The sequence below is a fragment of the Eubalaena glacialis genome, chromosome 17 (assembly GCF_028564815.1).
Source record: "Eubalaena glacialis isolate mEubGla1 chromosome 17, mEubGla1.1.hap2.+ XY, whole genome shotgun sequence".
NCBI lineage: Eukaryota > Metazoa > Chordata > Mammalia > Artiodactyla > Balaenidae > Eubalaena > Eubalaena glacialis.
Window position 1 is genome coordinate 81934889 of NC_083732.1, and position 16192 is coordinate 81951080.

At 46.7% G+C, this 16192-nt stretch overlaps 1 protein-coding gene across 19 annotated transcripts in view; it reads right to left on the reverse strand.

Moving 5' to 3' along the window:
• ZFAT (zinc finger and AT-hook domain containing) overlaps nt 1–16192 on the reverse strand; it is a 452145-nt gene that overhangs the window by 255500 nt on the left and 180453 nt on the right. For 18 of the 19 annotated variants that reach the window (XR_009697705.1, XM_061172112.1, XM_061172111.1 and 15 more), the window contains one exon: nt 656–744. The exons of the other annotated variant lie outside the window; for it this stretch is intronic. Coding sequence is in view for 17 of the 18 variants with exons in the window: in XM_061172112.1 (XP_061028095.1) it covers nt 656–744 (89 nt within the window). In the remaining variant the exon portion in view is untranslated. The remainder of the gene's footprint in view (nt 1–655; nt 745–16192) is intronic. 19 annotated transcript variants of the gene reach the window in all.

Here is a 16192-nt window from a genome sequence, read left to right on the forward strand (position 1 = left end):
ATGCACGTGCCAGCAGCAACAGCATCGATTTTAAGGGTCAGGTTGCTGAGTGCTGAGCAGAATTTTTTATTAAACAAATTCACTGCACCAGAGTCCTTGTTGTCAATAACTGCACCATAAGCAGTGGCCAAGCGGATATTACCATCTACATGAAAGAAACATCAACTGGAGGTATTAAAAGAATAAGGAAAGCCACGGTCTCCCGAGCCCCTGTTACACGCTGGCACCGTGGCGGGCACATGAGCACCATTTCCAGCTCTTACAAGCGCCTGCCAACCGGGCATCATCACACCTGCCATATCAGGGGTTCACCTGAGACAATCCAGGATCTGACAGCACACACGTGTCCTTAAAGCACGTACTCTTGGCTCTAAATCACTCTAGTTTTTTATGGTGAGAGGGTGCCTTTCTCTAGTCTGCGTCCTCTTACACTCTGTCCCTGGACTTGGTCCCCAAAGTCCAGAGAAGCGCTACACTTGCAGAAGGAGAGGGCGTGCAGTCAGCCGAGCCACGCCCCAGACTCCACGTGCACTGGCTGAGCAGGGCCAGAAGGGAAGGGGACGCTCGAGAACAACGAAAGGAGGCTCCCTCCGTCTTTATTTTGAGAGCGGTGCGCTTCCGACTTGAATATCCGCTCCAGCGCCGAGCCCCTTACCTTGAAGGAGGCGTGTTGCTCCATGTGCCGCAGCAGCTGTGGCTTCTGGGCTGCTGTGTAGTCGCACACCGTGCACTTGAACTGCTTCCCTGAAAAGAAGGGAGAAGAAGGTGAGCGCCGTCAGGCTCGCAGCCCCTGCGTGTGAGTGGAGCGTGCACGAAGGCAAGAAGATGCCCCGTGCCATCGGGGGGGTCCAGAACCTCGGGGGAACTGGCAAGGAAGTGCACAGCCCGCAAGGCAGCGTGCTCCGTCTAGCCCAGGGGAGGCTGGGGGGCCGGACGCCAGGGGCCTCAGTGTCTCCCTAGGAGTGTGGACGCCATCCCGAGAGCCGACAGCACCTGCAGAATGCCCTTCGGCAAGAGAAGAGATCTGTGTTTTGGAACTCGTAGGAGCGTTAAAGGCAGATTTCAGGAGATGCTGGAGAGAAAACGACAGAGAAGTGTGAAACGTGGGTCTTTTGAGAGGATTAATGTTTCAGCAATTTACAAACATTCAGTAATGTGATAAACAAACCCACATGTTAAATCAATGGATATATGGGGCAGGCTACGTTTTTCACCCCTGAGGAGCAAAAATAAAACCTCAACTCGCAATAATACAAATGTGCAACCAAATAAAAATATGGCCTACTTCTCAGAGCAGCGACGTTCACCATGCAGCTTCTAATGGCTCTAAGCCTCCGGAGGCAGCAATGACCACAGTCACTGCACGTGGTGCCACAGAAACACTGGCTCCCTCCGGGAACCTCTCACACCTTTCCTTCCCAGACGAGCTGGGTGAAAAAGCTGTCCACCTCTGCAGCCTCCATGTTTCTTTTCTATCCACTCTTGAGCCCACCCAAAACTGGCAGATGACACCAGCTCACCCCAAAACCTGTCTCGCCACGGTAACCAGTGACCTCCATGACGCCAAGCCAATGGCGGACTTCAGTCCTTATTTGACAGGACTCTACCGCACGTGGCTCTGCTAACAGGCCACGCTTGGGAAATCCTCTGCTCCTCTGACTCCATGCCACTACTGCCTCTCCGTGCCTCTCTATTCGTTCTGTGTATCCTGGAAACACTCTCTCCCATCTACAGCTTTTATGCACTGAGGTCCCAGACTGCTCTGGCCCACACCCCCGTTCTCCTTCTACAAGCATCCTTGCATGTAAACCTTTGAGGTCAAAATCTACATCTTCTACTCATACTTTTACACCTTCTACCCTTCCCTAAACTTGAGATTTGAGTATTCAACTGTCTGCTGGACTACTGCTTAGCTGTCCCAAATGTCCTAATTTGGACTCTTTGCCTCACCCATCATATGGGTTCCACCTCCAGCCTTCCTAGTTTATCACCCACCTGATCACCCAAGTCAGAGACCCAGTAGCTTCCTCAACATCTCAATGACCCCAACTTCACTCACCTTATTTTTTCAGCACCTGATTTCAACTCCCAGTATTTTTCTATTTCTCTCTGTTTCTAAAACCTCCACACTGGTTTAGGCCCTCCTCATTTCTTTCCTGGACAATGGCAAAAGCCATTGCTCAAATGAATTGGTTTCCTTTCTTTCAGGCAACCCTCCCATCCATCTATCACCCACCCACTGCCCCCCCCTCCATCCATCATCCATCCATCCTGATGCCCTATCCTCCATCCTTGATCTAACACACAAACTCGTCCACAGCCCTTGCTGCACAGCCCACCAATGACTCCAAATACAGATAAAGGTTGAAGTTCCAAAGCATGGCACAGAAGGCACCCCAAATCAAACTAACTCTCCCCTCCTGATCCCTCTCTCTGACTTCCTGTTTTGCCTTTGCAGTCTAAGAACCCTGGGCCTCTGCTAACATCTCCCATGCCTGAGATGCACTGTCTCTTGGCATGTGGTCATTCTTCACTTCAACTCAAAACTCCAGTTGAATAACATCTCTGGTATAAGCGGGCTAAGAGCCAGCCCCCTGCAGCTCCCACACACACTCTCACACACTCTGTCCATGCCCTGGCCCTGCAGCACGGTCATGACCTGCCATTGGCCTCCCATCGGCAGGAACCACGTCTTAGTCATCTTGGCACTCCTAGTGCCTGAGTTCCTGGCCCACACTGAACATATTCTGTGCATTCTACTAAACTGAGCTGGGCAAGAAGCAAAAAGGAGACTTTGTACATCTTACTTGACTAATGCTCTCAATAGCAGCAGCAAAAGGGAAACAATAATATAAACATGTTAATACTGCAATTGTACCCATCATTCCAGGCGAAGGACTCCCAAACTCTAGATTCTACTAATTCTGCAAGTCCAAAGTATGAGGAAAACTTTGTCATGTGTAAGGCAGAAAAGTCATAATTAGAGTGCAGTTAACACCTGCCCTTGAACACAGTACCATCGTTTTCAAACAGAAGGGCTATGCATGGCTCCACATCTCCTCGGACACCACACTCGGACACCCACACTTCTCCACTGGTGTGTGACTCGCCTAAATACATCACGACTGTGCCAGGCAGCCTGAGCAGAATGGTGTCTAGGTTCCCCACTGGCACCGTGCGGGGAGGAGAGCTGACAGACCCTTTCTCCACGTTGATAAATATTTTCACTCACTACCAATACACTTGGATCAAAGAGTAGGAGATTAAGCTAAAAATGATTAGTGCCTGAAATGAATAAATGGCATCACCTCGTTTGAGGTCCACAGTCAACCTTTTATGAATATACTCCCAGGGCTCGCCAGAGACAAGGAAAGAAGGCAGCTCTTAAAAGCCATCCCTTATGAGGCGTCAGAGCGCAGGCAATAAATGCTACAAATGTTTTCAGCGACCACTGACGCCCCGCCACCGAACAGGCTGGGAGAGCGCTTGACATAATCTTTTGCTACCTAATGAAAATAATGCAATATAGATGCATGACTAACCATAAAAATGTAATGATTTGAGACTATCAGATTGTTTTCTATCAAGATACTCCTGAGAATCACAGGGAGAATTGTCTAGAAAACGCAGTATTTACCCGAGGTTAGAGTGACCTCAAAGGGCTGGTAGGTGCACAGCAAATGGCTGTATCGGATGTGAGTCACAGAGCAGCCCAGGAAAAGAAAGGAATGATGACAAAGAAAAAATGAGGTGGACTTTTTAAAAAACTTAATTCATTTTGCACACAACATGCCCGGCTAGCTCTACCTACCGAGCTGCTGGCCGTCAGCAGCTGTGCCAGGACTTGGCGTGTCTGATCTCCTCGCGCTCCCCAGAACCCGGGGAGGCAAGGCAGGGTACCCTTCTTATGGATGAGGAACTAGGAACAAGAAGCTGAGCAACTTGCCAGGGTGTGACGCAGTCGGTGGCAGAGCCTGGATTTGGACCCCAAAGCTCTGACTCAGCTACATAAGAATACTCTCGGCTAATAAGGACGTGGCACGATTTCCCCGAAGGGAACAAAGAATTTCCAACAGCAAGGGGCACATGTGACCCACACGCGTAAAGCCTGGTCCCGCAGGATGGCGGCCCCAGGAAGCACCAGTGTGGCAGGGGAGGGGCGCTCTCCTGCAGCCCTGGCCAGCTCACCTGTGAGGCCCAGGGCTCATTCCTCCCTGCTGCTCAGCGTGTCCCCACTAGAAAAATGGGGAGGCAACCTCTGCCTGCTGCCAGGATGGGCTCAGACTCTGGGTGGCAAGCACCCGAAAAGTGGTCCCCTGAGAGAAGAGGCTGAGGGTGTGTGCAGGTGACCCAGCAGCGGACCCTGCTCTGCCACGCCCACTGGGGCAGCGCCCCTCAAATCCTAGCGCTTTGACCTCCCTGACACTCTCGGGGACAATCCAAGGATAGGTCCAATTAAGCCAGCCTGAGATAATATTCCTTAAAGTAGAAAGAATACAAACAGAGAAAGGAAAATGATAACGTGTAAGTAACTTATAATATCAGAGTTCACAGAAGGCCTTCCGCATCCTGCCCCCAGCAACTGCTCTGGGCTTGTCTCCACCCACAGCAAGCCGTGACCACCTGGCAATGGCTGGTGGGACCCTCCCCGTTACCTCCTGTGCTCAGCCATGACCCTCGCCCCCCTCTCTCCACCCCAGGGACATAGCACAGTCACGCCACCTCCGGGCCTTTACACTTGCTGTTCTGGGGCCTGGGGTGCCCTTCCTTCCATGCTCTGCTGGCTGGTTTCCCTTCCATGACCATCCCCATCTTCCTTTACTGATTCATTTGTGACATCCCTCATCTTGTAACATTTTCATATTGAAATTGAACCGTTTCACATTCATATTTTCATATCTCAATTTTCTCAATATTTAAGGTATTTTTTCATATCTCAATTGTAATATACCCCGTATTTTATTGATTTATCTTGTTTCTCATTTAGCTTCATGACAGTGGGGTGTTTAGTTTCTGCTTTGGTTGTTGTTCGTACTACCCGCTGCTACGTATCCAAAGTGCCTAATTCCAAGTGGCTCACCAATTCATCTCTGGTTGGTCCATCTGGCGCCCTCGGTGGGTTGCAGGTACTTTGGGGACAGGGACAGTAGACTTCTCATTCCACATCCTTGTGCCCGGCAGCGAAGGCATGCCAGCTATGAGGCTAGCGGCAAGTCACAGGGCCGTCCCAGCAGGATGTCTGCTCAGCCATGCGCCCTCTCCCTCCCCACAGTCACCACCATCACACAGGGCACCACCAGAGCCTTGTATATGGCCCTGCCCACCATCCCTGCACTCCCAGCCACAGGTGATGGGACTGCTGTGGACCAGTGACCCAAGCTGAGCCAGGAATCTGAAGCCTGTAACTCAGAAGCTACTGGTCATTACACTTTCACTCTGTGGATGAAATAAGAACACAAACCAGTCTGCAAAGGGAGACAGAGACAGAACATCAGAACCAGGAGGCAGAGAGGAGCAAAGGTGAGTGACGAAGACATCCGCTCAGCAAGCACTCCCTGAGGGGCCACCGTGTGTGGGGACCAGGCCGGACCCCTGAGCACGGCAGCGAGCAGACAGCGGAGCCCCTGCCCTCGTGGAGCTCACGGCCTATAAGGACAAGAAGCAAACAAATCACTACAAATCACCATGGGTTATGGAGGAAACAGACAGGGCAGTGGAGGAGGAGGAGGCCGGGACGGGGTGTGGCCACGGGGCTGAGCCATCAGGGAAGGCCTCTGTGAGGAAGCGACGGTCAAGCTAAGGTGGGAGGTTGACAGGGCCCAGCCACAAGAAGAGGAGGTGAGGACAGTCCTGTGAAGAAGCAACGGAAAACGCAAGGACCGCATGTCTCTGTAGGATATAATAAATGTCCCTTTTCTGTTTCAGTGACCTCAAGTGAATTTCTGACAATGGCAACCAAGAGTCCCAGCAAATACAGCTGTTGAATGAATCAGTGGGTGCATGAATATAAAACGCCAAGACCCCTCAAGGCAAAGACGTAAAAAAGGACATGAACAAACAATGCACTCAAGAGAGGATTAAATCCGACTTAATTAATCAAGAGAAGTCCAATGACAGCAAACACTTGCACACAGCGCTATGAACCCGTCAACGTTACAAATTCCTCACGCACCGTTACTCATGTAATCCAGCTAATCCTCTAATTCACCTGATTGATTTCATGATTATCAAATCCCTAAAAAGTATAATAAAATGGTAAGATCTGATATCCATTAAACTAAGAAACTGAACATGTTTAATATCATGCAAATATGAACGAGTTCAGTGAGAACACTGTCATGTTTCTGGTACGATTTTTTTGAAGAGTAAGCTGGCCGTGCAATGCATGATTCAAGCCACCAAAACGAAAGCGCCACCCTGCTCCTGGAAATATGTCCTAAGGAATTAATTCTTGCATTAATTAATTAATGCAAGAAAGCATTCCCTGCAACATAAGCTGTAATAACGGGAGGAAAAAAGAAAACAATACATTGCCCCAAAATAAGAGAATGGTTATGTAACTCATGGATCACCATCTTAATGGAACATTATACACCTCTTAAATGTATTATTCATGGACTCTACAGCAACAAAAACTAATAGTAATTTTAAAGCTAAAAGAATGATATTTATCCTTTAATCACAACTATGTAATCATTCCATCTGAACAGGAATAAAGGTTGAAAAAAAATTTTTAAAGAATAATTCATTTGTTGTGTGATAGAACTGTGGGCATACTTGTAGGAAGGGGTTAGATTTTTGTGACTGTGGTTTTAATGTTTTCTGTGTAACAGAAAAGCATTTCTGGTAAATTAGCACCCATCTCTGAAAGGCTGGGACGCTGGATCCCATTTGCTATTGCCCACAGTCCGGAAGACGGGTCTTTCAACGTGGAACAATAAAGTGGTATCAGTGGTTCCCAAACTTGAAGCTCAAAAGAGTTCACTGTCTTTTAAAACACCGCCCAGCCTTGATTAGCTGTACACTGACTTAGGCATCTCTGCCCCTCCTCTTTGCACAGAAAAGACAGTGGCCTAATTCTGTGAATCATCTCACGGTGGTCATTTCTTGTCTTCTGAGTCAGGATTGAACCTTTCTAAACAGTCAGAAGTCACTCTGAGCCAATTCTCGTCAGGAAGGAGAACAAAAGAAAGCAGAGTCATACCACTCCCTGGAGAAACACTCTTTTGAGGGAAGCACTCCAAGCTTACTGCAAAAACACTGGCACAATGAGAAAAGCTAATTGAAGGTACAAAGTCTTCCTCGTTACAAACGACAGAATTTAGAATCTCAGTTACTTATGAAATTCTTGTTTGATCCAAAGGCCCAGATGTTAAATGTCAAAATCACAACAACCCAGATGAACCTTACAAATTTAACGAGCAAAGGAAAAAGCCAGACACAGAAGAGCACGTTTATACGAATCCGTTTATATGAAGTTCAAAGACAGGACAGATGGCCTTCCGGTGTCAGAAGTCCGGGTAGTGGCTACCTTGAGGAGCAGTGAAGGGGAACAGCTCGGGGGACGGGTGAGGAGGGCTCCTGAGGGACCGGCAATGTTCGTGTCTCATCCTAGGATGTGGTTACACGGTGTGCTTCCTTTGTGATAATCCACTGAGTGGAACACTTAGCAATTATGCATTTTTTGTATGTGTGTGATACTTTAACTTTAAAAAGGTGAAAACAACAACAATACAAGAACCAAACAGTCAGGCTACCTTCCCCAGAAGGGGCTCAGGAACTGGCACCAAATTAGTTCAGGAAAGACAAGATGTGACGGGTAGTTCAAGGATAAAGTGTGAGGGCTGCATGGCAGTGTGTGAATGACCCTGGCGGCTGTTGCAGGCGGTAAGAAAAAAGACACAGTCGGCGATCTCCGCACCTGTGCTTTCCCGTCAGGCATCTTTCCGAGCGCTGGGCTTGCTGGACATTTCCACTGCGAATACTGCTGCTCGTTCCGGAAACACGGTGTTTCACCAGCAGCTCCTATCTTCCTCAAAATGTGTGATGGTGCAACTCCCGTTCAAAGATGGGAGATCGGGGGGTAGAAATGTCACCTCCACTACTTCTGTTCCTCCCTCAGTAGGTGAGGTACCATCTTTGCAGAACCTCCGTTTTCAAGTTTCCTCTGGGAGGAGAGTACTTCACAGCCAACTGGCTGATGGAACAAAGCTGATCTCTGACCTGCGGACACTGGCTGGGCCTGGCAGTGGGATGCTGGCTAAATCAGGTACCACCAGAAAAGGACCAGGGTCTGGAGGCAGGCTATCCTGAGCACAGCCCTTGACTCAGGTCTTAGGCAGAAATCTACTCAGCTTGTCCTGCCAGGTAGAGGGGACAGGATGTGGAGGTGGGATGGGGGAGAAAAGGAACAGAAGTCCCTGTTATTCTGCCTTGGGTTAGACATCGAGAGGTGCCCCCAACCCTGGGAGGGTTAGGACTGCCCTTCCTCCTACATTTCCTTCCGCCCCGGAAGGAAAGGTGCATGTGCAAGAGCGCGGGGCTGGGGAGGGGGGCAGCGGAGCACCTGCCCTGCTGAGGCCCCTGGGCTCAAGCAGGAGATTCTCCTGAGTAGAGGAGACAGGCTCCGCCCCTAAAAATAAAGGTAGTCATCCTCACCTGCTGGCAGCTGTGTGGGGCTCACTCCAGGATATACAAAGCCCCCAGCCTCGTGACCAGCACTTAGAAAATGCACAGCACCTTGGCGAGGATGTGGTGAAAAGGGAACACGTACACTGTTGTCGGGAATGTAAACTGGTCCAACCACAATGGAAAATAATATGGGGTTTCTCAGAAAATTAGAAACTGATCTACCGTATGATCCAGCAATTCCACTACTAGTATATACCCAAAGGAAATGAAAATAGGATTTCAATGAGATATATGCATTCCCACGTTTATTGCAGCATTATTCACAATAGGCAAGATATGGAAACAACTTAAATGCCCATCAACAGATGAATGGATAAAAAACATGTGGCGTGCACACACACACACACTGGAATATTATTTGGCCATGAGAGAGGACAATATCCTCCATTTCCAACAATATGGATGGACCTTGAGCACATGATGCTAAGTGAGGTAAGTCAGACAGAGAAAAACAAGTACTGTATGATATCACTTATATGTGGAATCTAACAAATCAAAAGCAAAGAGTAAAAATACTGGTTAATGGGGATGAGGGAGAGAAGGAGGGAGGGATAAAAACTGATGTTATTTAAGGGTACAAACTTGCAACAAGTAGTACATATGCCATAGTGATGCTTTTTTTTTTTTTTTTTTTACTTTTTGGCTGCACCACACGGCATGTGGGATCTTAGTTCCCTGGCCAGGGATCGAACCCGTGCCCCCTGCAGTGGAAGCGCAGTCTTAACCGCTGGACCACCAGGGAAGTACCACCATAGTGATCTAACACACAGTATAATGAATATAGCCAACAATACTATACTACAGCTATGTAATGAGATAAATATCACTGCAATGGCAATCATGTTATTGACACAATATATAAATGCATCAAAGCAACACGTTATACACCTTACATTTACCTAATGTTGTATGTCAAATATATTCAATAAAATTAAAAAATACTTAATCATCACAAGAAAGAAATTTTAACTAGGTGATGGATGTTAACTAAACTTATTGTGGTAGTCACTTCACAATATATACATCTACCAAATCATTACGTTGTACACCTTAAGCTAATACATTATATATGAGCTATAGTTCAATAGAACTGGAAAAAAATACTTTAAAAAAAAGGTAGCACACACCACCTGCTGGCTTCCTTTGTTTCCTACTGCACCCTCGTCTGCTTGATGAGTTTCCCTGAGGATGGTTCCAGCTGCTTAGTTTCTTTAAATAGAGCTCTATATAAAACCAGGGCCGAATGGAATGGCAGAAAAATCTTAAACCGTCAGAAGAAAATAAAACTGTCCCCTTGTCTTCTGGCATTTGGATTCCATCAGAAACCAAAGAAAGACAGTGACGGAAAACTTCTGTTTTAAGGCAACATGTTTGGAATATCTGCTAAATTAAATAACTCCTGCCAAATCAAACTTCATGTGTACCTCAAATTTGAAGGAACACTAAAATATTTAAAGAAAGAAATCTGCATAAATATGAACTATTACTGGTAATATCTGGAGGCATAAAAGTGAAAATGCCTTCTTATGACTGTTTATCCAGTCTTACTGAAAAAGGTGGTATTTTGCATAAGCAAATTTTTCAGAAAACTGCCTTTACCCTTTTCAACACTGATACTCACTCTTTAAATATTAACTCTTGCACTGTGCCTTCCTAAAGAAGGAATATTTGAGAGAAGAGTAATTTGATCTTTCCTAAATGACACAGATGATGTAGATTAATCACCACAAATATCCATTTGTACACTGTGTCGAGAGTGGCTGGGAACATGAGAATACCGATCCCTAACGGAGCAGGTATACGTACACCACTTCGAATGAACCCACACTCAACGTGAACCCAATAAACCTCCCCAGAACCCCACTGCGGTAAGCTGATAATGCCCTCCCCCCAAAATACCCAGGTCCTAAACCCCAGAACCTGTAAACATTACCTTATATGCAAAAGGGATTTTGCAGATGTGCTCAAGTTAAAGATCTTGAGATAGGAGATGAGCCTGGATTATCCAGGTGGGCCCAATGAAATCACAAGGGTCCTTATAAGAGAGAGGCAGGGGGTTCAGACTCCGAGAGGAGATGTGATGAAAGAAACAGAGGGAGAGAGAGAGGGGGTGAGAGCTATGGTGCTGGCTTTGAGATGAAGCGGGTGCTCATAAGCCAAAGGATATAGGCAGCCTCTAGAAGCCAGAGAGGTTAAAGAAACAGATTCTCCCCTGGGGCCTCCAGAAGAAATGCAGCCCTGCTGACAGCTTGATTTTAGATTCTGACCTCCAGAGCTGTCACATAATAAATCTGTGTTGTTTTAAGCCACTAAACTTGTGGTAGTTTGTTACAGCAGCCATAGGAAACTAATACATCCCCATACACAGGAAACTTCATCACCCCCATGTTACAAATAGGGATGACAGAGCACCTGTTCAAGGTCATTCAGACAGGAAGTGGTTCCGACTGGGGACTGCCCCCGTGAACCCAAGGTTTTACTCACTCTGCCGTACTGCCTCTCTACACAGCCTGGTACACACGGGTCTGCCGCCTAAAGTTAGAGAAGCCCCCTGCAGGAAGCATAACAGGCATTTTGCAGCAGGCATTTTGCAAAGCACACATCTTCGCAGTTCTGGCATCTGCAGTAATTTGTGAGATGGCAACTCAGAACAGAAATAGCTACAGCAATAAACAGGCAGTTTAAGAAGTCTCTGTACTTTAACAGCTGAACTTGAAGCAGCTTAGGGATGGATGATTCTCTGTAATTAGTACATCAGTTTTGATACAAGGAGGAATGGATCAGCATTAGACAGAGAAAGAAACAGAAGGCAGAGCTCGATGAAAGACCACGAAAGGGCAAGGCACCAGAACAGGATTAAATTAGAGTCTCTGTGCCAGGTATTTGCAGCTGAGACCCCTCTACCCAGGTGAGGTTGTAGGTAACCAAGCCTTATTCAACAGTTAATCTGTGTATTAGTCTAAGCTAACTGTTCAGTAAGCTGTACAGTTCATTTTATAGTATGAGCTCAGTTATTCTTTTTTTTTTTAATTGGAGTATTTTTGCTTTACAATGTTGTGTTAGTTTCTGCTGTGCAACGAAGTGAATCAGCTATATGTATACATATATCCCCTCCCTCTTGGACCTCCCTCCCACCCCCTCCCCCATCCCACCCACCTAGGTCACCACAGAGCACCGAGCTGAGCTCCCTGTGCTATACACCAGGTTCCCACTAGCTATCTGTTTTACACATGGTAGTGTATTTACGTCAGTCCTAATCTCCCAATTCGTCCCACCCTCCTCTTCCCCCACTGTGTCCACATGTCCGTTTTCTACATCTGCCTCTCTATTCCTGCCCTGCAAATAGGTTCATCTGTACCATTTTTCTAGATTCCACATATATGCGTTAATATATTCTTATGGTTTATAAAAACCTCAGAAAAAGAGCTTCAGGTGGCCCCAGACAGGGTGCACACAGAAACTGGGACTCCTGGGTCCTAAAGTCAGCCCTCCCCTCTCCTGCCCATCACCCAGACACCAGCCCGTGAAGACAAGCCACGGAAACCTACTGTGTTCACGCTGTTGCCCCACTCCCACCCCTGACCCTCGACCTGTTCTCCAGGAGTAAGCTGGAGGAAGGCTAAGAGGGACGAGACCAGTCTCACTGAAGCCTAGTAAAGGAACCTGGTAAGATCAACCATCTGGCTGCTCAGGTACCATTTTCTTTTTACTTCTTGGTTCTAGAGTGTATGTTTATAGAAGTAAAAAGACTATGGATAAGTGCAGCTACTCTACGCTAGAGTGACTGTTTTTCAGAGGAAAGAGGAGATTAAAAAACTCCATACTTACCTCTCCTAGAATATTTCGATGTATAGCCATGGGATCTCTTATTATAAATCGAAGAAGCAAGGGAAAAAGTGGTACTTCCTCCACTCAGACCTAATTTCCACATTCAGCTCTCCACTTGTCCAGTTACTACACACACAAGAGTGCATGAAGCTTGGATAATTCCTCTTTGTAAATTTTACCAGAAAACTTCTTATCTCCAGTGTATGAGGGCAGGTTGGATTGGGAGAAGGAGGGGACCCAAAGGAATTAGCACTGAACTTCAAAGAGCTTTTTATTTCATGATTAGAGAATTCTTGTTTGATTATGTAACCTAAAGGCACTGCACCATTTAACCTCCCCCATCTGCTCTGGGTGGGCAGAATCATGTATAAAACTCTAGACCACACATCACGTGTCTAGACCCTCCTTAAAGTCAAAAGCGGGGAGATGTGTTACCAGCATGATTTCTGCATTAAATTCTTGCACCCACTGGCATACATGCAAAGTGTTTAATCGGGCCCTTTACAGATCAGTATCTCTCTTCGTACATAACAACTGGCAAACCTTTCTAACAGAAACCTTCACCCATTCTGGCCTATCTCTTCTAAGGCACAGTAATGAGCTCCTCTGGGAAACAGGAATGAATAAACAGGAATAGATCACTTTAAAGAAGCCAATACAAGTGAAAAGTTAGATTCGCAAGCAGGTAAAGGAGAGGGTAATTACTCAATTCCTTTCTACTTCATTAAAAGATACCCAAGAAGATTCATTTAACAGTGAGTTCCTCTACCGTATTTTAAGATTTCTAACTCACAAGCATTTGATTTGCTAGAACTATCTGGGAGATGAGATGCAGAAAAGAATTGGCACTTTCTGAGTGCTCCTACATCCCATCCACTTTATGTAAGGCACTTTACATTTTCCTTCACTTATTCAATCAACAAAAATTTATTGAGCACCTACTACAAGTCAGGCACTGTTAGGTGCTGGGGATACAAAACAAAACCAAGGGGGCTTCCCTGGTGGCGCAGTGGTTGAGAATCTGCCTGCCAATGCAGGGGACACGGGTTCGAGCCCTGGTCTGGGAAGATCCCACATGCTGCGGAGCGACTAGGCCCGTGTGCCACAATTACTGAGCCTGCGCGTCTGGAGCCTGAGCTCCGCAACAAGAGAGGCCGCAATAGTGAGAGGCCCGTGCACCGCGATGAAGAGTGGCCCCCGCTCGCCGCAACTAGAGAAAGCCCTCGCACAGAAACGAAGACCCAACACAGCCATAAATTAATTAATTAATTAATTTTTTAAAAAAAATAGTAAGGTTATGATGCTGGTATATAGTATTAAAAAAACAAAAAAAACAAAACCAATAGAGTAAGTCAAAAATCCCTGCTTGAGGAGCTTACAGTCTAGTGGAAGACACAGAAAATCATGAAAATATATATATATTGCACATTAGAGAAAGATAGCTCTAAGAAGAAACAGTAAGAAACATGGAAGAAACTATGAAGTTAGTGGGAGAGTCCCAGTGGTAGAGACAAAAAAAAAAAAAAAGACAAACAAGAAAACTTTACAGTACACTAGAGAAAGATAAGCCAAAAGAAAAACATAAACACGAGGGGATTTGGGATGATCTGGTGGGATGTTGAGATTTTAAACACACAGTGTAGCCAGGGAAGGCCTTCCTGAGAGAAGGACTCTCGAGTGGGACCTGAAGGCCATGAACGAAGTATCCATTCAGGCATCTGGGGGGGAAGAACACACCAGGCAGGGGGAGGGCAAGTACCCTGAGATGGGCATGTACCTGGCAGATCTGCAGAGCAGGGAGGAGACCGATCCGTCTGGAGAGGTGAGAGTCAGGGGAGAGCAGCGCAGATGAGGCCAGAGACGGGGGCAGGGTGAGGGGGTCAGAGATATCACAGTTAGGATTTTGGCAGTCACTCTGAGACGCGTGCAAGAGGACTGACTGTGGGGACAGGGCAGAAGCAGGAAAAGCAGCTGGGACGCTACTGCAAGAACAGAGGCAAGAGGGGACAGCGGCCAAGCCGTGAGGACGCCCAGAAGTGGCAGAATTCTGGATCACGTCGAGGCAAGAACACACAGGATTTGCTAAAGGACCATCTGCAGGGTGTGAGCAAGACAGTCAGGAGTGACTCGAAGTTTCTGACCCGAGCGCCTGAAAAGGAGCTGCATTTACTGAGATGGGGTAGAGCAGGGGTCGGCAAACTACAGCCCGCGGGCCGAATCCAGCCTGTTTCCTGTTTTGTAACAGCTGGGGGTTAAGAATGGCTTGGACATGTTTCAAGGTTTTGTGAAAACAAACAAACTAACTAAAACCAAGACGAATATGCAGCGGAAGCCCTGGGTGACACTCAAAACCTAAAAAATGTACTGTGTCTTTACAGAGTTTGGTGGCCCCTGGACCACAGGAGACGCACGCGCTAAGTCTGAGGGGCCTTCCAGACACAGGCACAGATGCTGAGTGGGCAGTGGCAGACGCAGGGCTGAAGGCTGGGGGCGAGGACGGGGCTGGAAATGGAAGTTTGGAAGCCTTCACGTAAACGGTGTGTAAAGCCATGAGGCAGAGAGAATCACCTAGGGTGAGGGTGTAGAAGGAAGAGTCCTCGGACTGAGCCCTGCGGCCTCGCAAGATGTAGAGGTCAGAGCTGAGGAGGCACCAGGAAAGGAGACTGAGGGGCAGCCAGAAGCATGGGAAAAAGCCCAGACGAGGAGGGATGCATCGCCTGCCCTTCCAACCTCGCACCCACTAGGCGAGGGGGGTATAATTATTCCCACTTCACAGAGGAGGAGACTGCGGCTCAGAGAAGTCACTGAGCCGAGGTCACCCTACCAGGCAGCGGCAGGCAAGACTCAAGCCTCCCCAGCTCTGCCTACTCCATGTAGCTTCTCTGAGGAGCAACCTGCTGAATTATTACTGATACAACTGCACGGAAAACCAAATAATTTCAGGCAGGCTTTAAAGCCATGCCTGCTTCTAAATAAAGAGCTAACTCTATGGTTACAGGCTGGGAGCCTCATCAAGGTAGCCAGGCCCCTAGTATGAGCACATTTCCCCGAGGAATTCAAAGCATGTTTCAGCTGTTGTCAAACAGCTCATGAGGCCATCCAGATTACCCAAAGAAATAATAATTAAATGAGAAAAACCAGATGTCCACAAAAAAAAAAAAGAAGAAAAGGGAATAATATATGTATGCATAATATTATAATTTTTTAAACAGTATCTTGCCAAACAATGTACTAGAGCAAAGATCATCAAAACAAACCAAAATCCCAGAATACACCCAACATCTTGAGAAATTCTGGCATGTCAAAACAAAATGGAAAGGACTGATTTCTCAATAACTATGCTGAGTCAACTGATAACTGTTGAGAAACAAAGAATCCTATGACAGACCTTGCACCAGAATAAGTGTCAAGAATATTAAATTTCATAAATGTTATAAACCCACGAAATAAAACTTGAAGAAAATACAAAAGAATTTTCCCCTAAGATGGGGAAGGTTTCTTTTAACATAGAGAAATAAATGGAAATAGGAAAAAACATAAAGGAAGAGACTGACAAATTTAAATATGCTAGTTATTTAGCATCTATATATAAAAAGATACGCTAAAAACATAGAAGCAAATGGTAAGCTGGAGGGAAATATTTGCACACTATGACAAACCACTGAGGTACAAA